General features: G+C 36.7%; 2 protein-coding genes across 3 annotated transcripts; one reads left to right on the plus strand and one right to left on the minus strand.

Moving 5' to 3' along the window:
• Positions 1-345: 345 nt before the first annotated feature.
• Positions 346-4,021, plus strand: LOC119798242 (protein CutA homolog). 2 transcript variants are annotated; one of them, XM_038307594.1, is made up of 7 exons: positions 346-478; positions 756-821; positions 2,175-2,323; positions 2,538-2,597; positions 2,779-2,824; positions 3,374-3,423; positions 3,614-4,021. In XM_038307594.1, the coding sequence occupies exons 2-7, from the start codon at positions 759-761 to the stop codon at positions 3,711-3,713; spliced, it is 468 nt and encodes a 155-aa protein (XP_038163522.1). In that variant the 5' UTR covers positions 346-478; positions 756-758; the 3' UTR covers positions 3,714-4,021. The 2 variants fall into 2 exon arrangements, with proteins under 2 accessions (XP_038163522.1, XP_038163523.1); XM_038307595.1 differs by having other exon boundaries at positions 346-457.
• On the minus strand, positions 3,615-5,995 carry LOC119798241 (nociceptin receptor-like). Its single transcript, XM_038307593.1, has one exon. The coding sequence runs from the start codon at positions 5,885-5,887 to the stop codon at positions 5,126-5,128; it is 762 nt and encodes a 253-aa protein (XP_038163521.1). The 5' UTR covers positions 5,888-5,995; the 3' UTR covers positions 3,615-5,125.
• Positions 5,996-9,868: the final 3,873 nt, after the last annotated feature.

Below are 9,868 nucleotides of genomic sequence, written 5' to 3' on the forward strand. Positions count from 1 at the left end.
TTTATTTCATGCTTTTCCGTGCCCCCGTGAAATCACACTGGCCCCCTCCTGTAAATTTGGTCTAAAACCGCCACTGGATGTAGTTTTTGACACAAGTATACAACTGAGCATTTTTTTTTTTTTTTTTTTTTTTTAGACCTATGAGACAGAGAGGAAAAAAATAAGTGGAAAGAAAAAGTACAGGAAGAGAAACAGAAATACTGATTTGTGGAAAAGACATCGGTGGAGTAAAGAGTTCATCGGTGGCTGCGAAATTCAATGAGCGCAATGCGGCCATACGCCTTTGTTGTCTGTGAGGCGGTAAAGCAACTGAGTGGAGACCATCGGGTAAAACACAGAAGAAGAAGAAACAGAAGGCAGAAGAAGAAGCTGGGAGGGATTTTACGACGTTTGCAACAACATAGAGCTGTCACAATTTTCGGCAACGAAAAGAAACCGTGGAGAAGCCTCTCATGAGGTAAAATTATACGAAAAAAAGGTACAAACATCTTTTAACAAAAGTTTAAAATTCATTGTCATGTTATCCTGCACTTTTCTTGTGGTTTTGGTGACGAAATGTGAATTTTCATGTTTGTGCATGCGTACTTTAAATGAATGCTTTAGGTAAAAACACGGCATTTCAGAAATTATATTTCAGTTCCCACTTTATAGCAAACATTATTATAACCAGGTTCTGTTATATCAGATTTGTTCGGCTACATTAATCATGTTTCGGTGTAAGAAACGTACATATGTGTTCGCCTGTCTCTACTCAGGTAATGCGTGTCGGAGTCCCGAGTGGAGAGAATCTGCAGAGAGGATCTTACAAAGCTGGGATTTTGGTGAGTGTGGATGCTCCGAATGCTTGAATGTAACCATGACTGGCTACAGGGATGGCTTATTTAATGCGATGGAAACTTGTCATTTAGATTTCTTCTGTTTCTAGACACTGAAGTCTAGGAGATTCTAATGTTGGGCAGAGATAGCCTGAGTCAATGCAAACATTGTTTACAAATGACAATTATTATATATTATGGTTAAAATAAGCTATTTAAATCAGTTCAGCCTATTTGACTTTAGTCAACTATCTTGTCTAGAATTAGTTTTAATAAAACCAAAGATCTGAAAACCAAAAGTAGACTAAACTTTATTTATAACTTGGGGTTCCAGTAGCTTATATAGGGTACAAAGAGTTAAAGCAAGATGCCATTAAAGATAAAATCAATAAAAAAATACGACAGACTATATAAAAAGAGTGTATTGAGTGCCAAAAAAAAAAAAAAAAAAAAATAGTTGTAATGTCCTCGAATATGTTTCCCTTAGCTAATAAAAAACATCTGCACATGGAGAGCTAAGATTACACTGTAGTTGACTTGGATTTTTGCACTTGCACTCCAGAGATCAAATGACCTTATAAATAGGTAAAATAATTGCTCAGGCTATACAGTAGTTGGCATCTGTAATTGCAGTGAGAGAAAAGAATATTGCAGATGAGTTACTATAGGCAGTGTTTTGCATAAGATGTCCAAGGAGGGGGGTGCTGACCCTTGTCCGTCTTCCTATCCCCTCCTCCTTTCCCCAAGTGAGGAGTTGTACAGCTTGATGGCTTTGGGTTTAAGTAGGGGTTAAGATCTCAATGGCATAATGCCATGCCTTGGTCTATAGAAATTTAACAGCAGATCAGAAAGAGTCGCTAACATCCCTCGGTCAAAATAGGTTTAAAAGCCGTCTACTCATCCAGAAAGAGACAAAAGAACCATGGACATCTATGCAATGCAAGTCCCACTTGCCTTAATTCAGGAATTAGTTTATTGTTCCAAAATAAGAAACCAACAGGGAGAATATAGGAGAACCCAGGCTAAAATAATTACTTTTAAGAATCACATTTGCATATTAATGATCACCAAGATTGCTATGGAAATATAAAAAGTGGGACAGTTTGAAAGATGTTTGTAAAACTCTATTTTTTTTTTTCCATTTGTAAATCATAATAATTACAATCAAAAATAAAGGTGGCAGGACGATGCTGCAGAATCGGGGAGATTTTTGCTGTTAATGAAATTATGAAATCTGCACTACAGGAAAGTTTGAAGAAGAGATATCTGGCCTGTAGTTTGTGACCTTAAACTCAAACACGGTTGGATTATGCTGTAGTATATAACTTTATAGTCTTGCTCTTATTTCCCCTTTTTTAGACCCTGCTCCTGAGTGTGTTTATGTTCCAACTGCTGAGGATTGTTGGATTGCGAGCGTTTTCCATGGCATCTGAGACGTACATATCAGGAACACACTCTGCAGCTTTTGTCACCTGTCCAAATGATACCGTTGCTAAAGACTTGGCTAGGTAATACTCTGCTCATATGTATAGTATGATAATTAAAGCATTGGTCTTGGAGTGAGTAATTCATAAAAATGCCCTCTACTATTTTATTCACCATTGAATTTTTTTTTAGAGCATAACCCTATCTTAAGTCGATATGTAGCATTTTTAAAAGTCTTTTTTAATATGCATATTTATATTTATGTGTGCACTAATACTTTTGTCCTTTACACCCCAGGGGTATTGTGGAAAGGAAACTGGCTGCATGTGTGAACATTGTCCCAGCAATTAAATCTGTGTAAGTTTTAATCTAACTGTTCTTCAGCTTTTGAGAAGTAAAAATTTTCCTAACATATTTTTCCCTCTTGTTCCAGATAATAGTTACTGAAGCTTAGAACTGTCTTGTTCTTTAATCATTGGCACAATTAAAACAAAACAAAAAAAAGACAAAATTTTGTTACCATATTTGCCTTTTTCAGATATGAGTGGCAGGGAAAGATTGAAGAGGACAACGAAGTGCTTCTTGTGAGTTTTAAATGATTGTTAATGAATATCAACACCTTAATTCAACCTCAATTACATTGCTGTTTTAAGACATTTTTACTGTCACAAAATATTTAGATTTTATGCCAGACTAATAATGTAGTTTAGAATGTTACCTCAAACCTGATTAAGAGCTGCAGTTATAGATAATTTAACTAGATGAGTAATCCGAGGACTATCATAATAGTCCTGTACTTTTTTTCAGTTTTGGAAAAATACCTAGAAACAAAATTGAAATGTTAAATTCCCTCCTTTACTGTTATGTTTGCTTACATTAGTTAAAAATCTCAAACTATTGTAAACCCACTGTTATTAGATCTTTCAAGATTTAATTGATAGAAACTGAGCAAAAGCCTAGATATGGACATTACATAAGGCTGGAAAACGTTATTCAGCGTTAGGTTATGCTCTCTAGTTTTACTCTGCATTGTCTAAAAGAGCATTTTGTCAAATCATTGACAGCAGGGTCCAAAATCCAGTATAAAGTGTGTTTTTATTAAGTATGGTTTACCTTGTTCTTCTCCCATTTAGATAATCAAAACAAGAAGCTCCAAAGTGGCTGCTCTCGCTGAATATGTCCGGTAGGTTTTTTTCTTTTTGTTCAGTCTGACCATTGCAAACATGTTACTCTGATATAACGTAACAAGATAATTATGTTTTCCATCGAGCCCATTAGCTGCCGTCAGTCACGCAGTCCAAGAGTACGACTTTAAGCACTGGTGTTCTTCTGTGGAGTGCGATGACTTGATGTTTCTTCCTTTCTCTCGCCAGCTCTAATCACCCCTATGAGGTGGCCGAGGTCATCAGTCTACCGATTGACCAGGGCAACCCACCTTACCTGAAGTGGATTGGAGATGTTGTACCCGAGTAGACGGATGGCTAAATCAAAAGGAATGTGATGTGACATATGGCAAACCACATAGTGTTTTAGAAAGTTATTCTGCTGCAGTTGCAGAAAAGAAAGATGAAAATAAAAGACATGAAAGATTTTTTTTTTTTCTTTATTGCAGCCTTTCTTTAAGTTTCAGATATCAAACATGCATTCCTCATGGCTACAACTAGAGGGCGGTATTTGTCTTCTATTCAACAGCTAGACAAACCAGCCAGAATATTTCTTGCCGTCTGCTTGGGTTGCATTTGAAACACTTTTCCAAAATAAATTTTTGTGTTTTTACCTTCTGTTTGCTTCAGTGTACGAGTTCAGAATATTTCAAGTGACAAGGTATACAACACAACCTTTATTAGGGGAAATGCAAACACTAAAAACAGTCAAGATTTCATTCTTTATCAATTTTCACACAGAATTGCTAATATATCTTTATATATAACATTTATGTCATGGTTTTGTAACGTCTTTAATAAAGCATATATTACATATTCCAATACGAAATACAACACTAATACAATGACCATTGCATTGACATGATTTAAGTTACCCAGGCAATAAGAGTAAAATTCTCAACACTTAAATACAGTTTCTGCTCCTTTATCTCCAAATTATCATGCAAAACATTAAAGGCATGCTACTGCAATGTAACTGAACAGATTCAACTTGAAAGGACACTTAAGAAGTACTGTTTTGATGACTTTCTGCTTTGACTTTCCTTTCTAAAAGGTGACAGATTATTTCATTCATTTTGGTCAATATATGACTTGGATATAATAATGCTTAAGTCTAAATACCAGAGAATGTATAGATTATGCTTCATAAAAAGCTCAAATGATATCTGTTTGAAGCCTGCAGAAGGCATTTCCATTTCACAGTAGGTCATTAACTGGCATCTACCACAGGGGAACTGATTCATGCAGCGAAAAAAGCCATTTCAGATGTTCCTTGTTTAAAAAAGTTAAAATTACCTTTAGAGTACCAGCAATACACACTGATGCTTTTGGAAATAATGCATTTAAAAAAGCCCTTCCTATCTAAATGTGAGTTTTAACCCTTATGAGCCTTTTCTGTGAAGAAAATTGAACCTGGCAGTCTGATGAGAACATGGTTGCATTCTCTAGTGATTTTTAAAGTCTAAGCAAACATAAAGACAAAAGCATTGGGAAATACTTACATTTTCCGTGTCTTGAACAGTTAAACATTTACATGTCAGTTCTAGCTCTGATTTACAGTCTGACATTCCAACTTTTATGGTTTTTCAAAATGAATTGTGACACAAATGTTTCCATCAATACAAATAAGTTCTAAAGCAAACTGGTATCACAGAGAACTTTAAAGAAATGTACAATGGAAATTTACAGAGGCCTTCTTATTGTAAATAGCTTTATCATCTTTTACAGATAGCTGATATCGAGCACAGAGTTTTTTTCCAGGACTTTCTCGGTTTGTGAGTTCCTGTTTCCACTTTTATTAGCCGTGGAATGAGAAACATCAAAATTATTAACACCTGAAGTCAGTTCAGGAGTAGCTTTCGGCATAATATGGGCTATAGTTTCTTCTTCTGCTTTGGAGTTGTATCCCTTATGTGACAAGCTACCTCTTTGTCTCATTGGCAAGCCTCCACCTGCTCCAGATACTTCCTCCAGGACGTCGTTTCCACCACAGTATTTCCCATGTGTGTTGCCGATTCTCTTCTGCGTCAGGAGCACGATGCCCCCCCACTCCTCTGTGGGCCGCTGTGCCTCAGTGGCAGCCCTGTCATTGTTCTTCACCTTGCGTGAAGTGCGGCACAAAGCCTTTCTGAAGCCTCTCTTGAAGTTGTCTGACAGAAAACCGTACAGTATTGGGTTGGCACAGCTGTTTGCATACGAAAGAACGACAACAAAATAGTAGAGTCCTCTGAAGTCTCCAGGCAGGACGACGAGGAGGTTCAGAATGTTGAGAGCATAGAACGGCAGCCAACAGAAAGCAAACACTGCAACAACAACCACCACCATTCTGGTGATTTTTCGCTCTGACCTTCTGCGTCTGGAGGACGTGGTCTGGGTCCGCCTCCCTACATTCCTCACCTGGAAAGATGGAACAAAAAAGACAATGAATTGACTTCTGAAAAACACTTGACCGACACAAGCAAATAAGATGCTTCTACAAATCATCTCTGATGATGTGGCAGTGACTCTGGATTACGGCTTGGGGATATAGCTTAAAATATAATCTCCGATTCCTTTCTACCAAATTTGACTTATAATAGAAGGTGAGAAATTACATGAGATACTTTAAAAAGATAGCTTTTTATTCAATAATTTCCTCTGTGAGATGACCTTGATTTAATGGGCAATGAAACTCAAGCTGTGAAACATTATTTTTAAGGCCACTTTCCCAAAAAAAACCCAATGAAAATACTAGAAAAAGTTGCATTTCCTGCGAAAATGCAGTGTGAATGCTGTACGCTAAACTGTAAGCTGTAAGGTTAAAATGGCAGAAACAAGCTGAAATTTAAAGTCAAAGCTGCTGAAATGGTATGGAATAGCAAAAAATGTCTAATTAGTTTCTTAAAAGTAGCTGAAGCCAACAGCAGAAACATGGCAGACATGTTATGAATTAACAGCAAGCAGAAAAGCTTAATGCCTTTCCAGAAAGAGAGCAGAATCAAGCCAAAATTGGAAAAAATATGCAGAAATTTTATAAAATAGCAAAAACGGTAACATAAACAGTAAAAAAGTTGAATCTTAACTAGTTGAAGAAAAAAATTAGTAGCTTAAGGATAGGAAGATAAATGTTGAATATGTATAATAAGTATTAAAGTCTGAAATCATATGTGGAAAAGTAAAGATTTGTAAAACAAAATTTAAATTAATTAAAATGTGTCAGTTGATCAGCATAGAGAAAACAGTGTCATCCTTAGAAGCTTGAAAATCCACAAACCAAAGTACAAGACTGACCATAAGAAGCACAGGAAGGACAGAGAGAGAAGCTTATAAAAAGAGAGCTAATAAAACTTAAGGAGCTGAATTTATCCAAAAATCTAACCTGCATGTTATGAGCCGCTGTGTTGATGACAGCACCGTTGGCAGGCTTAGGCTGCATGTTACGAGGTTAGCAGATGCTTTATTACAGTGTAAATCTTAGAACCTGATTAAGAAATATGCACTTAGGTGTGGGGTCAACAGGCCTTGGTAGTGTAATTTGAAGAAATTGGTTGAGTTTGGGTCATAGCTACAAGCCATATGGCACAATGAATGAGTGTATGTAAGAAAGAGGCTTTTATTTTGTAGAGTCCCTTTAGTCTTATTTTGAAAGTCTATCATGGATGTGTTTCAAGGGAAGGGTCATGCCCAACAGTGATATAGAATCCATTTCTAAATATGAAATCACTTGTTTTCCATGTTATTGGGTGAATAGATGCTGTGTTAGAGCGTAAATGGGAGACTTTTATTGTGAAATTCACTCCAGGGTATGTTTTGAAAAGGTCCCTAGGGTCTAATAGAAACAAGCTGGTAGAGTTTGGGTCATAATGCTGATCCATTTGCATCAATTAATACACAAGTGTAATATAGAGGCTTTTATTTTGTAGGGTCACTGGAGTCTTATTTTGAAAGTCTAGCATGGTTGTGTGTTGAGGAAAAGGGTCAGACCCAGCAGTGATACTTGATGACTTTCCAATCATTAAATCACTCTTTCCCCTGTTATTAGGGCAGTAGATGAAGTGGCAATGGGAGGCTTTTATTTTGAAATTTGCTGTGGGGTGTGTTTTGAAAAACCCCTAGAGTCTCATTTTTAAAAAAGTGGTTGAGTTTGGGCCATAGTGTTGAGCCATATGCTGGAAAAAAAAATATGAGTTTAATGTAGGAGCTTTTATTTTGAAGGGTCCCCGGAGTCTTATTTTGAAAGTCTATCAGGGTTGCGTGTGAAGGGAAGGGTCATGGCCAGTAGTCATATTGTATCCACTTCCTAATGTTAAATCAGTGTTGTCTCCCTCCATTAGATTAAAATGTGCTGTTTAAAGTGGTGGAGGTAAAATCCTTTGAAGCACGGTTACCTTGACGACGTTAACGAGCCTGTCAGTGACAGAGAGACATGCGCTTCACTTTCGTTCCTTAGTTCTCAGGCTTTTTTGAATGGGATTATCAGCTCCGAACAAACGAGTGCTGAAGACAAACCGTAAATGGTATCTAAAAAATTCTTTCAGTCTAAGCGAGAGCTATCCTTTGTCTCCGATTGGGGTGACTTTCATGGATGTAGCTCATTCACAACCTTAATGGGAAGGAGGAATAAAAAGGTTTGAGAAATCCTGCTGGTCTCATTGATTAACATGCAGCACAATGGTAGAGCAGAACTCTCAAAAGCAAAACTTTCCCTCCGAACAAACGAGCGGTGAGCCAAAACCATATTAGGTATTCAAAAAATTCTTTCACCGTGAGCGTCAGCCATCTTTGGACTACAACTGGTGTAACTGTCATATTTCTACAATATTTCGTCTAGGCGTGGTGACGATGTAAAAAAGTGTATAATTGTCAAAATCTTGATTTTGGGGTTCGGACAGATTTGTTACCCCCGAACAAACCTTGTTCCTAGCTAAATGATAAAAGATATCGACACACTTCCTTCAATGTGAGTGCTAGGAAGGTCTGAGGAACAACTTCAGCAAGGCTCATGTTGCTACGTCAAACGGTTCCCGAATGGGAGCGATACGAAAAAGTCTGTTTTTTTGAATTTTCACTTCAGATTTTCAGAGAGCTCTCATTGGATTTCTATTGGAGAAGTGTGGACTTCTTCGTGGTCTGGGCCAAACTGTCGGAAAACCGTAAATGCCACACAGATGAGGGTTACATTTCCTGAATCCTGACAAAAATCCCTACGTTTTGATGTAAAATTTATCTAGATAGGGTAAAAAATGAGCGAGTGAGTTGAAGCTGTTCGGCATGAGTGAAATGTTTGAAAACGCTAGAGTGGCACACTCTAGCAGCTGAACATTCCGTCCATAGACTTCCATTATAAATTTGAAAATCTGTAAAAATTGTTTAAAAGTTTGAAGCTTCACTGAAGCAAAACTGTAAAAGCTAGCAAAAAGCCGAGTTAAACAGTAATAGCAGAAAGATACGGAAATATTTTAAAAGTTGAATGGTGTTTCTAGCTGAAAGTATGCAGAAGTAGTTAAAGAGCAAAATAGCAGAAGATTTAGCAGAATTTTAGCAAAATGCCATTCATTTCAATGAAGCAAAAATTTGCAGAAAAAGCAGAATAATTTAAAAAGCAAAAGAGGTAGAAGTACAAAAAGACATAGCCGACATGTCCTAAATGAGCTGAATATTGTGAAATTTGAATGGTTGAAATAGCACAAAGTATGCAGAAGTAGTAGCGTTACAAAAAATGGTCGGAAGAATAAAAATAACTAGAAAAAGTTGCATTTCCTGCGAAAATGCAGTGTGAATGCTGTACGCTAAACTGTAAGCTGTAAGGTTAAAATGGCAGAAACAAGCTGAAAAAATTTAAAGTCAAAGCTGCTGAAATGGTATGGAATAGCAAAAAAAATGTCTAATTAGTTTCTTAAAAGTAGCTGAAGCCAACAGCAGAAACATGGCAGACATGTTATGAATTAACAGCAAGCAGAAAAGCTTAATGCCTTTCCAGAAAGAGAGCAGAATCAAGCCAAAATTTGAAAAAATATGCAGAAGTTTAATAAAATAGCAAAAACAGTAACATAAACAGTAAAAAAGTTGAATCTTAACTAGTTAAAGACAAAAATGAGTAGCTTAAGGATAGGAAGATAAATGTTGAATATGTATAAAAAGTATTAAAGTCTGAAATCATATGTGGAAATGTCAAGACTTGTAAAAAAAATGTGAAATTAATTAAAATGTGTCAGTCGATCAGCATAGAGAAAACAGTGTCATCCTTAGAAGCTTGAAAATCCACACACCAAAGTACAAGACTGACCATAAGAAGCACAGGAAGGAGAGAGAGAGAAGCTTATAAAAAGAGAGCTAATAAAACTTAAGGAGCTGAATTTATCCAAAAATCTAACCTGCATGTTATGAGCTGCTGTGTTGATGACAGCACCGTTGGCAGGCTTAGGCTGCATGTTACGAGGTTATCAGATGCTTTATTACAGTGTAAATCTTAGAACCTGATTAAGA

Source organism: Cyprinodon tularosa, unplaced genomic scaffold (genome assembly GCF_016077235.1).
Source record: "Cyprinodon tularosa strain WSP-4 unplaced genomic scaffold, ASM1607723v1 ctg615, whole genome shotgun sequence".
NCBI lineage: Eukaryota > Metazoa > Chordata > Actinopteri > Cyprinodontiformes > Cyprinodontidae > Cyprinodon > Cyprinodon tularosa.

Coding starts and splice junctions, on each gene's coding strand:
- LOC119798242 (XM_038307594.1), top strand. CDS start 759: ATGCGTGTCGGAGTCCCGAGTGGAGAGAATCTGCAGAGAGGATCTTAC. Junction 822..2,174: donor CTTACAAAGCTGGGATTTTG/GTGAGTGTGGAT, acceptor CCCCTTTTTTAG/ACCCTGCTCCTGAGTGTGTT. Junction 2,324..2,537: donor GTTGCTAAAGACTTGGCTAG/GTAATACTCTGC, acceptor TTTACACCCCAG/GGGTATTGTGGAAAGGAAAC.
- LOC119798241 (XM_038307593.1), bottom strand. CDS start 5,887: ATGATTTGTAGAAGCATCTTATTTGCTTGTGTCGGTCAAGTGTTTTTC.